This window comes from Dryas octopetala, chromosome 4 (assembly GCF_963921425.1).
Source record: "Dryas octopetala chromosome 4, drDryOcto1.1, whole genome shotgun sequence".
NCBI classification, from domain to species: Eukaryota; Viridiplantae; Streptophyta; class Magnoliopsida; order Rosales; family Rosaceae; genus Dryas; species Dryas octopetala.
In genome coordinates, this window is record NC_141369.1 from 25336759 (window position 1) to 25348743 (window position 11985).

An 11985-nucleotide genomic window follows, 5' to 3' on the forward strand; every position below is an offset into this window, starting at 1 on the left:
TTGTAATTTTTGAAATAAACATAACACATAGCGATATTATAACATACATAGAATTTTACTGAAGAATTTCTCATGTTTTTAGCCTTGTTCTTTTGTTTGTAGCCTTGTTGGTACTTGGTGGTATAAATCTAAATCACCACGAAAGGATACAAAGGAACAACCAACAAGGCTGGGTGGTATAATATCAAAGAAAGTCATATAAAAATTTCAAAGTTATATAAAAATGTATGATTAAGAGATAGATGAGAGATAATATATATAATGATTGGATTTAGTACAATTTTAAAAAATCACGTTGAGATTAATCCAACTATTAGCTGCGTTATTCCTCAATTTAAAATATTTTAAGTAAGTATTTATGGATAGCTATATATGTATTTTCTAGTGTGTAAAGTGCTTAAGACAACAATATTAACTACAATTTGATATTGTACTAACTACTAAATGATATTTCATTTGAGTACTTATTTAAGTGATTTAGATAACACATTTGGAATATTTCACTAATATTTGTAATTTTTGAGATTTACTAATATGAAAGTTAAATATTTTTGAAATCCAATTAAATAATGTCAGAAGAACTCCAACCAAAATCTCTCACTTTATATCCATATGCCTAAATACAATTTTAAATTATTTATTTTAAAAAACCCTCATTACAATTCTTAAATTCGAGAAAAATAACAATTAAGTTCTCTTTTTTGTCAGAGACTGATATTAATTTTTTTAAGAGAAAATCAGTCAAACTGCAGAGTTACATTACATGTAAATAAGAATATTATGGAAATGATACTCAACTGTTCAAAATGTACGTTAGCGAAAATAGATAATAATAAGTTAATAACAAATCAGAACAAAATAAATAAAAATAAATAAGGGGCGACCCCGGAATCAGAAAGTGAGGTGCCGAATAAGTCATTATAACAGTGTAACTAAAAGCGTTTCGTTTTACAAAAACAAAGAACAACAAAAGCAGAGAGACAGAGAGAAAGAAGGAATATCCAAAGACAGAGACGGCTTATAAGCTTTGCTTCTCTAATCCCATTCACAACACGACGAACACTAACAGAGAAACTACAACTTTTATTCCTTCCAATTTTCATAAATTTATTACTATTTCTTTCTTTCTTTCTTTTTTTCTTGTTGTTTCGACCCCTTGCTTTCTTGTTTCGATCGGATCTGAAGCTCTTCAGCGAAACCAAAAGATACAGACAGAGAGACACAGACCCTCAAAGTTATTTCACTTTCTCTGTGAGCTCTTTGGGTCTATTTCTCTCTCATTGTACCCACCAGCCATGCAAGGTTGCTTGCTCTGCACTGCTTTCTCTCTCCTCTGATCAGGTACTCTAAACTTTCTTCACTTGTTTCTGTTTGGTTGCGGAGAAAATGTAAAGATAGTCAAGTTTGGTGTGCAAAGAATCAAAATTAGAAATTGGGTTAGCCCTTCTGTTGTATCTAGGCTCCAAATGACCGGAGGTTTTTGGCTTTCTTGGCTTCCGAACAAAGAGAAATTTGAGTTGAAAGTTCTGTCAAATTATTCAATTTTTTTTCTTTTCCTTTCCAACATTTTCTTAGCCACCAAAAGGGCGTTTGGATTATCGGGAAACTTGTTACTGGCGACCCTGGATTGTCAAAGAAATGCAATTTATTTTCCCTTTTCTGGTGCCATTGATTATTCAAATATTCAGTTTTAACAACGCTTGGTTTTTAAACTTGGGTTAGCTTTTGGTATTCATTAGATTGTGAAATAAGGCTCGTATCTTGAATTTCAGTTCAGCAGCTTTGGGTGGGATTTTCTTTAATTGTAATGGGTAGGTGCCGAGTTTGTAAATTATGTTTTGTTTGAATTTGAAATCAATCTTTCAATTTGAGGTCTTTGATGCTACCACCCTAGTTTTCCTAAATGGGTTTTCCCCCCACTCTTTTGTTTCTTTATTTTGATTGTAGGAAGATTCTGTAATTAATGCCTTACATCTCTTATAATCACTGTGCTCAGTTGGAATTTGCAGTGTGAAATTGTTCCATGGAGTCACTGGCTGATGCGGTTACTTCTTTGTCAAAGACTTGCCATTCGGCACCAGAGGTAGGCAACAACCCTCCTTCCACAACCGGGACTCCTCGTCCTTCTCAGCCTCCATCTCCAAAACAATCTAGAAGTGAAGGGGCTTCGTCCACATCCTCTATGACTGCTCATACTTATGCCATGAAGACAGCTAGCTATCGAAATGGTTTTGTAATTAATCAAAAGAACACCAACAAGGCAGCTAATCATAGCATGCAGCAAGAAGAATTGCTGAATATGGGGAAACACTACCACAATTCAAATAAAGGAAAACTTGAACATGGAGGCCCGAATGATGTTCTTAATAAACCAGCCGAAACTTCTTATCAGAACAAGGTTTCTATGGTGGAAGCAAAATCATGCATGAAGTATCCTGTTGACTATTCTGAGAATTTTGATTCAAGTAGTTTGCTGGAAGCGAGAAATCATGTTTTAGGTCCATATAAAGGAGGTCCTGGGCAGAAAAATAGCCACTTAATTTCTCAATCAGCAGTAACCTTTTGTCCAAGCCCTCAGAACAGTTTATATTCTGCCACTCTGTATTGTGAAGCCAAACAGAGCTTCACCAACACAGAAGTCAGTGAATGTACAAGCAGCATTGAGAAGTCTGGTGACAGTGAAATTACTAATTCCTGTGAGTTGGTCGAGAGCAGGAAGACCAGCATCTATAGAGGCAGCACTGGCAGTGATGTTAGTGATGAGAGCAGCTCCAGCAATTTGAGCAATGCCATGTATAAGCCCCATAAAGCGAATGATACAAGATGGGAAGCAATTCAAGCTGCCCGATCTCATTATGGGCAGCTGGGTGAGAATCATTTCAGGTTGGTGAGGCAACTGGGATGTGGAGATATAGGCAGTGTCTATTTGTCTGAGCTGACAGGCACTAGAACTTATTTTGCCATGAAGATTATGAATAAAGCAGCACTAGCAAGTCGGAAGAAGCTTCTGAGGGCTCAGACAGAAAGAGAGATACTGCAATCTCTGGATCATCCTTTCCTGCCTTCATTGTATACTCACTTTGAGACAGAAAAGTCTTCCTGCTTGCTGATGGAGTATTGCCCTGGGGGCGATCTGCATGCAATCAGGCAAAGACAACCTGGGAAGTATTTTACAGAGCATGCTGCCAGGTTAGATATTCCTATCTATTTCTCCTCTCAATTTACTCTTCGGTATAATGACTCCATATTGTATACTACCTAATTACCTTATTTCCTTTACGAGGGAGAAAGAAAATTAAGAAACATGCAGATATTGACAATGCAACAACTAGTGTTAACCAAGGAAACCAATTTGTGGTAAAAAAGATAAAACTTGGGCCAGAAAGGCCCTTGCTCAAAATACTGTACAAACTGTCAACTATTATATGCTTTACCATTTCGAAACATACTTCCATTCAGCTTCAATTTGTAACTTGTAGGAATTTATTGTTTGGTGTCTTTTCGATTATTAATGGAAATTTGTGGTTTCAGTAATTGTTATTTTCCTAAGCTGATAACACTGTACTAAGAATAGTTCTAGCCCATTAATCTCCAGCATCATTTTTCAGGTTTTATGTGGCAGAAGTTCTTCTTGCTTTGGAGTATTTGCATATGCTTGGAATCATTTACAGAGATCTCAAACCAGAGAATGTTTTAGTGAGGGAAGATGGACATATAATGCTTTCAGATTTTGACCTTTCTCTAAGATGTGCTGTTTCCCCAACCCTGGTAAAATCTTCAAACTCAAGCTTGGAGACAAAGAAATCAGCATATTGTGTTCAGCCTACATGCATCGAGCCAACCTGTGTAATGCAGCCAGATTGTATTACACCCACATGTTTTGGTCCACGCTTTTTTTCAGGCAAGCCCAAGAAAGAGAAAAAGACCAAATCGAAGAATGAAATATATAATCAAGTGAGCCCTCTCCCTGAGCTCATTGCAGAACCCACAAGTGCTAGATCAATGTCCTTTGTGGGAACACACGAGTACTTGGCGCCTGAGATTATTAAAGGTGAAGGCCATGGTAGTGCTGTGGATTGGTGGACATTTGGGATCTTTCTCTATGAACTTTTGTTTGGCAAAACTCCATTCAAGGGGGCAGGGAACCGGGCTACTTTGTTTAATGTGGTTGGCCAGCCTTTAAGATTTCCAGAGTCACCTAGTGTTAGCTTTGCAGCAAGGGACTTGATCAGAGGTTTACTCGTGAAAGAGCCACAGCATCGTCTTGCTTATAGGCGTGGGGCTACAGAAGTTAAACAGCATCCCTTTTTTCAGAGTGTGAATTGGGCACTCATTCGCTGTACAAATCCACCAACGGTGCCAAAACCTCCTGTTTTGGACAGTCCTTCAAAAACAGATGTGCCAAACGAACCCACAAACGGGCAGGTGCCGGGTGTTGATTTGAAGCCCTCTGGTAATTATTTGGAGATTGATTTCTTTTGATTTTTATCCTTGTTTTCTTTTGATGAACAAGTCTCCAACTGATTCATGTGGTTGCTACAATGGTTCCTTTCCATTGCAAGGAATACAATTTTGTACTTCCTTTGATTGGCAACATGTAAATGCACCATTATGATAGGCATGGTAACAGCATTAACAGCATTGAGAAAATGCAAATGCATTGAAATGAGGAATGAAATTGCTTATCTTTCCTTCTAAAGCTTTAAATCTGTCGAGTTTTTATCAAGGTATGAATTCTTAAATGTTCATGATTACCTACTTGTATGGAAAAATTATGTTGGTTCTCGCCCCTCTGCCAGCCCATGAATTCTTCATTACTAATTTGGCACTGCAAGTTCTTTCTTAGTGTCAAACATGTACAATTGAATGACTAACAGAAACAACATGAAAATATAGCAATTTATGAAATTACATATTATTTAAAAATTAAATATGATTCCCCCTACACTCCTCCCTATTTAACCAATATTAAAACTTTGCCCAAATTGAAATTAATATGAATTATTAATTAGCAGTAACGTAGTGACCGTCTGTTTCATGATAGGATGTGAAGGCCCAACTGTAGATGGCCACTACAGGCTACAGCAAGCTAAATTAACACATTTCTGTAATTTTACAATTTCATCCTCACCCAACCCAAGCTTTTGCGAGGACTGAGGAAATATGAAAGGGATCTACGCGCTTGCATCCCACTTTCCAGACACGGCGAGTTGAGTGATCCTCTTCCGTAGGAGTTGGGAGTTGGGACCCGCCACTTTTGCGTGCACGTATCATCTTTTTGCTCCCTCCGGTCCGGTCCAATATAATTCGAAAGATTAATCAAAATTACATAAATGTTTACGGTTTACCTAAGAAACTTAATTTGAAACTTAATTTGAGGATAAGATAATATATTTAAGAAATAGATTCATTTCAATATTTATACTCGAACAAACCAACAAACAATATCATAATATATCCTTAATATATACTTGTTGCAGGGATGATATCACTCATGCAGTGGTTCTTTTCACTGACCTAGCGCATCATTCTTCAGATTGATCAAAGGGAGAGAGAGGATTTTTATCATTGTCAATAAAAAAATCAAGGCATAAATTCAATTTAGACATATAACTATATATGTCATTTCAACGAGGTCCATGAACTTTAAAATATTTCAAATATACTCCCAATTTATTATCTAAATTGAAAAATGAACTTCCGTTCATCGATTTGTTGAGAGATCAGTTAAATGTCAGCTTGACTTTTGTTAACGGATATTAATTGGCGACGTGGTGCCAACTCAGCATACCTTTCATGCCAAATGAGCGACACATGTCCACCTGACACGGGCCCACACACTCAGTTAAATGCCAGCTTGACTTTTGTTGACGGATATTAATTGGTGACGTGTTGCCAACTCAGCATACCTTTCCTACCAAATGAGCGACACATGTCCACCTGACACGGGCCCACACACTCATTACCTCTTTCCCTCTTGTCGAACGCTCTCCTGACCATTTAGTCTCCCAAAAAGATGATGAGTTTGTGGGCCCGTGTCAGGGGTTAGATGGACAGGTGTCACTGTGTCGCTCATTTGGCGGGAAAAGTTTGCAGAGATAGCGCCACATCGCCAAGTAATCCCGGTCAGCAAAAGCCAAACTAGCATTTAATTGATCTCTCAACGAATCAATAGACGAAAGTTCATTTTTCAATTTAGATAGTAGATCGGGTATATATTTGAAATATTTTAAAGTTCATGGACCCCGTTGAAATAACATATATAGTTATGTGTCTAAATTGAATTTATGCCAAAAATCAATGATCTCAAAAACTAGGCACATTTTGTTTTTGTTTTTGTTTTTTTTTAAGATTACTAGGGGTAAAAAAGAACTAATAGGGTATAGAGGAAGATTATTGTGAGTATTTGCTTGACAATTGAAAATCCGGAATCATTCAGGACTCATAAATTGTTTAAGGGTTTGATCTATGTGGTTGAGTGTATAATTCGTTTTTAATTATTTACAGGTGTTTAATTAAAAAGTTGTCTGAGGGTGGCTTAGCTATTTGCTATAGCAGCGCGTGTAACCACGCTCTATCCGCGCCGTTATCTTTCTTCCCACAATCATAGTAGCTCACTCTATCCCGATCCCGAGCTTCAAAAGGTCATCGTATACCGTATGCGCATTGCGTACCCATACCCGCACCGTTCCCTCATAACAGTGACAAACCGCCTTCTCTCTCTCACTCCCCTCTCAAACCTCTCTAAACCCCATCTTCTACTTCTTCCTCACGCACCAAGACCAAGCTCGCCTCTGCTTCCTCAAACCCTAGCTCTGAAAATGGCCTCCGACGACCTCTCAACCTTGCCGGCCGACGAAGACAAGTACGGATTCCAGAGGTCGGAGATGTTTCAAACCAAGCTCGCCGGCACCGTCGACGCCTACGATCGCCACGTTTTCCTCTGCTACAAGACCCCTGACGCGTGGCCCTCACGCGTCGAAGGCTCCGAATCCGATCCGCTCCCCAAGCTCTTCTCCTCGGCTCTCAAAGCTCGCAAGAACGACATCGCTGTTAAGGTCCGTGTAAAGCTCCGACTCATTTCTCGCTGTTTTTAGTTGTGGTTTCCTAAAGAGTGGCGTTGAGTTGACTCGGTTTCTTTGTTTCTTCTTTTTGATAGACGAAGCTGACGGTATGTGAAGGAGGCGAAGGGACTGAGTTTTCCGACGGCGATGTATTGATTTTCCCGGAAATGATCAAATACAGGTAAAATCGCCATGGTTTTTTGACCTTATTGTTTTTGCGGTTGCGTTAACTTGATCGGAAATTATTAGATTTAGACTAGTAGTAGAGCCAGGGTTGGTGCTTAGATTGCTCAGATTTACTTTGGTTGACTTCGAGTTTTTGCTGATTGGTAGCTGTGGTTGGGGTTTATAATTCTGAGATTTCATTTTGTGAGGTCTCAAGTTGAACTGCTTCAATATATTAGGAGTAGTTATAGTGTTGTACCTTGAAATTTTACCTTGTTCTTGGAGTCTAAGCCGATTTTCTTGGCAATTGACTGGAAGCAGGTTCTGACCACATTTAGGGTTTTATTTCTGTTTTGAATCTTCCTTATTGATTAGATATGTGTAAGCTTCCGAATTTTAGTTTTACAGATTGCACTTCTGTGGCTCGAGTCTACAACTGAGTCCTTTTAAGGAATTCAGGAGTGTCAGGGTATTGTTTCCTATAAATCTCTCTTGTGACTCTGAGTTTGTTTTTGTTTCTTGATCAAAGGGGCTTGAAAGAGTCAGATGTGGATAGCTTTGTTGATGATGTCCTTGTGAATGATAAGCCATGGGCTTCTGGAGTGCATGAGGTGTTGACTGGTTCCCACGTATTTGTGTGTGCCCATGGTAGTCGAGATCGAAGATGTGGTGTTTGTGGACCTCCTCTCATTGAGAAGTTCAGAGAGGAGGCTGAGTTACGAGGACTGACGAATCAGGTGTTTGTCAGTCCCTGCTCTCACATTGGGGGCCACAAGTATGCTGGGAACTTGATTATCTACAGCCCAGGTCCAGATGGAAGCATAACAGGTCACTGGTAATATCCGGATCATAGCAAATTAAAATTGATAGCATTGAATTCTGTGAACGAATTTGAATAGTTTGTGTTATTACTTGCAGGTATGGCTACGTCACTCCTGATGATGTGCCGGAATTGCTTGATCAGCATATTGGGAAGGGAGAGATCATAGAACGGCTTTGGAGGTTTGTGTTTTTTTGGTTTTGCCTATTGTCTTCTGATGCGAAGTTCACTAGAATTGATGCTCTTCTGATGTAAAGTTCACTAGAATTGCTTAATTGTTAAATAGCTGAACATGAAATTGAATTTCATTCCTCACAGGGGCCAAATGGGAGTACCTGCTGATGAAGGTGAAAAAGCTAATGACCAGAAGCTTCCTAATGGAGAGGAAAATAAGAAAAGCAAGGAGAAGCACCAACAAAGCAGCAATGGGATTCAGAACAATAAGGAGAACCCTGCTGGTTGTTGCCAGGGTGCTAATGGATTTACATGCTGCAGAGATGGAAGCGAGGAAAAAAATCTGAAGGAAACCTCAGAAGCATGTGGCAAGAAGGATGCACCGGGCACACTGTCATGCTGGATTGGAAAATGGGAGCAAAGTGATGTTCTTGCAGGTGTTGCTGTGGTTGGAGCAGTGGCAACAGTGGCCGTGGCCTATAGCTTTTATAGAAGGTCAGGCTGAAACATATTCTAAATCCATGATGGTTTTTCCATAGATGGCGTATGCCCTGTGTTTTTTATTTTTTGGGGTAGAAAGATGTTATAAACTCAATCAAATAATCGTCTAAAACCATGCACTTTTATTAAAGGAGAATGATATAGCTATATGTTCTTTTAGGAGGGTGGGATGAATTCCCAAAGTTAAGCCATAGTTAAAAACATGCACTGTCCCCTTCTCTAGTTGATTTGTGCACACAATTGCAATTTGTTGTTTCATTACACTGGTGAATGATTTATGTTGATACCAGGATTTTGTTATAAGGCTGCTTGCTTAATTTGGATGTGGTAATTTCTATGTTTCTGTGATATTTCGTTGGTTGGCCCTGGTGGATTCGTTTATTAAAGAGCAACAGGGGAGGGCCTTTTTCTCATGAAAGTCTCTAAAACCTGTTATTTAGTGAATCCAATGAAAGCATGTAATATTAAATTTCCGCTAGTAAGTGGTCCATGCATCCTCCTCGAAGGTGTAAAAGAAGAAGAGCTATCTCTCTGCTTAATAAGCTTAGCGTCTGGCATGCATGTGAATGAATTCCTCTGGATAGGGCACTTTAGTATTTCTGGTGCATGGAACCAAACGAAAGCTGCCATGCCAAGCTAATTGGATGGTTCGCTTTTCTACTTGAGTCTCAAAAAATGAATGATATAATGGGGATTTGATGCTCAAATTTGTGTTAGTTATGTCCTTTAACTGAGATGAAAAAGTGACCTATCCAGGAGCTGTAAAGTGGCGTTTTTACCAGGCTTTGGTTTAGAGTAATTGTTACTTCTAAATTATCTCATCTTGTTAAATCTAAAATTTTAAAAGTTGAAGACTGAAGAGCTTCCCCAGTTTACTTTCCAACAGAGAAGAAGTTCTCGGGGAAAGAAATCTAAACCTCTCTGTTTATGAATTTGGAAATTGAGAGATTTTTTTATTTTTTGACAGTTGTTGGGAGAGATTGAGAGAATGTGACATAAGACTGATCTTTTTTTTGTTTTTGTTTTTGTTAATGGAATGAGCGATTATGTTCTTAATATCTTATCTATAGAAAACTTCAATTGGTTATACTTATATAACAAATGTTAAAGCTCCCGAGTCAGAGGTCCAGTCCTTTTGTCCAAAAAAAGCTGATACCCAATTCCAATTTTTTTGTACTGTTAGAATCACCATTTTGACAATGATGCAATGAGTATACATGCTAGCTTTATCAACTGTACCAAAACTTGTATAATTTGACAATCCTAGTTCATAGATATATGTAATATATGTATCATCGTGTACTGAGCTTTGCAAGCATCTCCTCCACCAGCCTCAGTGCCGTTGTCCCCACAACTTTCTCTTCTTCTGAATCAATTTGTTGCATAATCTGCTCTATCATAACCTTATTCTTTGACTGTTTATTTCTCGGACCATAATTCGAGCAATCCCTCAAGAGTAACAACAATTCGCGCGCCATATTTTTAGCCCTCCATGTTCCGTCCACACTCAACTGAAGCAGTCCAGGCATTACCCCTTCCCTCAAAATCAGTCCCCTGTATTTTTCTCGGCAGCTCTGGCATATAAACAGCAGGATTCTCACTGCATGCTCTTTGCATTTCATTGATCCCTCCTCGATTGTCTCGACCAATGCCCGAATTGCACCACAAGTACCTGCAGTTTCCTTGAGTGCATTCTTGGATTTGGATGAACAAACAATATCTTCAAGTAAGGCAATTGCCTTCTCAACCAGCTCAAGGTGGTGGCTGTGGATTATTTGCAGCAAGGACAAAACTACACCAGAAGATACCAGAGAAGGGATGATCTGGTGGCAGGTTGAGAGGTTGTGGAGTGTGGCTATGGCATCAAGTCTGGCTTGGATGCTAACACTATTGTTCATGTTCATACCATTAATATTATGGTCTCCAATATTCAGAATTTCAACCATAAGTTGAATGGCTCCAGACGAGGCAATTGGTAGCTTGTTTGCCTTACAAGATGAGAGAATCAACAAGGCTGCTATTGTGAGCTCAATCACTGCCTTGCTTTCGCACTGAAGGAGGTTTAACAACACTGGTAAAGCCCCAGAGTTCAAAATCCAGCTCTTGTTTCTGTTATTAAAAAAAAAAAAAAAGTTAATCTTACAACACAAGGAATCAGAGTCCCCCATTAAAAATTATACATCTCTTTTTGGAAAAATAATGATGGGCACCTATATCCCCACTAATCGTAGTATAGTGCAGAAAAAGTCTTCCTTTTTTCACAAATTCAGCCACATGCTTTTGCTATTGCTATTTTGAATGCCCACAATCACATTAATGGGTGAAAACCGTAGATGAATGGTAGGAGACGAAACCATCCATATTCTAAATAAACTACAACAACTATGAGAAATCTAATTGAAAAATATAAATAGGGACTAGGGTAATTCTGAATGAATATATAGACTAACCGTTCACTACCAAAGGCAAGACTAAGTAGAGAAAACAGAGCAGCTTCAATGGCTTCAACATCTTGGGAATGAAGCATTGAAATCAATGGCACCATAACACCTCTCTCAGCCAACTTGTGCCTTTGCTTGGTATTTAGATTACCCAGTTCAGTAGCAGCCTGAATCTGCGCTTCTCTATCACCATTGAACAGGTTCTGCACCACCAAGTCCTCCATGAAAGCTCTGTGTCAAAGCTCTCTCTCTCTCTCTCTCTCTCTCTCTCTCTCTCTCTCTCTCTCTCTCTTTGTTAGGCTTAGAGCAATAGAGGCTCTTAGTCTTAGGCAGCAGTAGTGGTATGTAATAATATGGGATTGGTTGCTTGAAGACGTAATACTTGGCTTTTGTGGGTATCCGAATCCATTGTTTCAGTTAGAAGCAACTTACTATTCTTTTCCTTTTTCCTTTTTTTCTTTTTTTTTTTTGGGTCAGCCTTTTCCTGAATGTCTGATTTATTTTGAAATACAATAACCATTCCTAAGAATGAATCTTTAACTTCCTTTTATGTAAGGCAAACGCCGTCACCTTTTTGAGTTTTTATATTTCGTTTGTGGCAAGTTTACATATTGTGCTTCTGGGTTTCCCTTTGGGTTCGGGATTTAGTACTTTCTTTTTTTAATTTCTGGCCAATATGAATTTATTTATTATTAAAATCAAACCCTAAAATAGAGACCATCCTTTTGAATTTACATAATAATATAGTTGTTAGATAGCCAAATTAAAAGAGTCATAGGCATTACTCACAATACATCCAAATTTGATTCCCCTCTCTCAA

General features: G+C 38.6%; 3 protein-coding genes across 4 annotated transcripts; 2 read left to right on the top strand and 1 right to left on the bottom strand.

Moving 5' to 3' along the window:
* Positions 1-978: 978 nt before the first annotated feature.
* On the top strand, positions 979-4594 carry ATPK7 (Protein kinase superfamily protein). Of its 2 annotated transcripts, none has more exons than XM_086239610.1 (3): positions 979-1341; positions 1997-3189; positions 3609-4594. In XM_086239610.1, exons 2-3 carry the CDS (start codon positions 2024-2026, stop codon positions 4480-4482), a joined length of 2040 nt encoding a protein of 679 aa, XP_086095736.1. In that variant the 5' UTR covers positions 979-1341; positions 1997-2023; the 3' UTR covers positions 4483-4594. The 2 variants fall into 2 exon arrangements, with proteins under 2 accessions (XP_086095736.1, XP_086095737.1); XM_086239611.1 differs by having other exon boundaries at positions 2010-3189.
* A 2009-nt stretch (positions 4595-6603) lies between these two features.
* Positions 6604-9055, top strand: LOC147288805 (altered inheritance of mitochondria protein 32-like). Its single transcript, XM_086241587.1, has 5 exons — positions 6604-7058; positions 7160-7245; positions 7759-8064; positions 8148-8231; positions 8368-9055. The coding sequence occupies exons 1-5, from the start codon at positions 6660-6662 to the stop codon at positions 8726-8728; spliced, it is 1236 nt and encodes a 411-aa protein (XP_086097713.1). The 5' UTR covers positions 6604-6659; the 3' UTR covers positions 8729-9055.
* Positions 9056-10016: 961 nt separating this feature from the next.
* On the bottom strand, positions 10017-11389 carry LOC147288806 (ARM repeat superfamily protein). The gene is made up of 2 exons (XM_086241045.1): positions 11175-11389; positions 10017-10833 (listed from the first exon to the last, which is right to left on the bottom strand). The coding sequence occupies exons 1-2, from the start codon at positions 11387-11389 to the stop codon at positions 10017-10019; spliced, it is 1032 nt and encodes a 343-aa protein (XP_086097171.1).
* Positions 11390-11985: the final 596 nt, after the last annotated feature.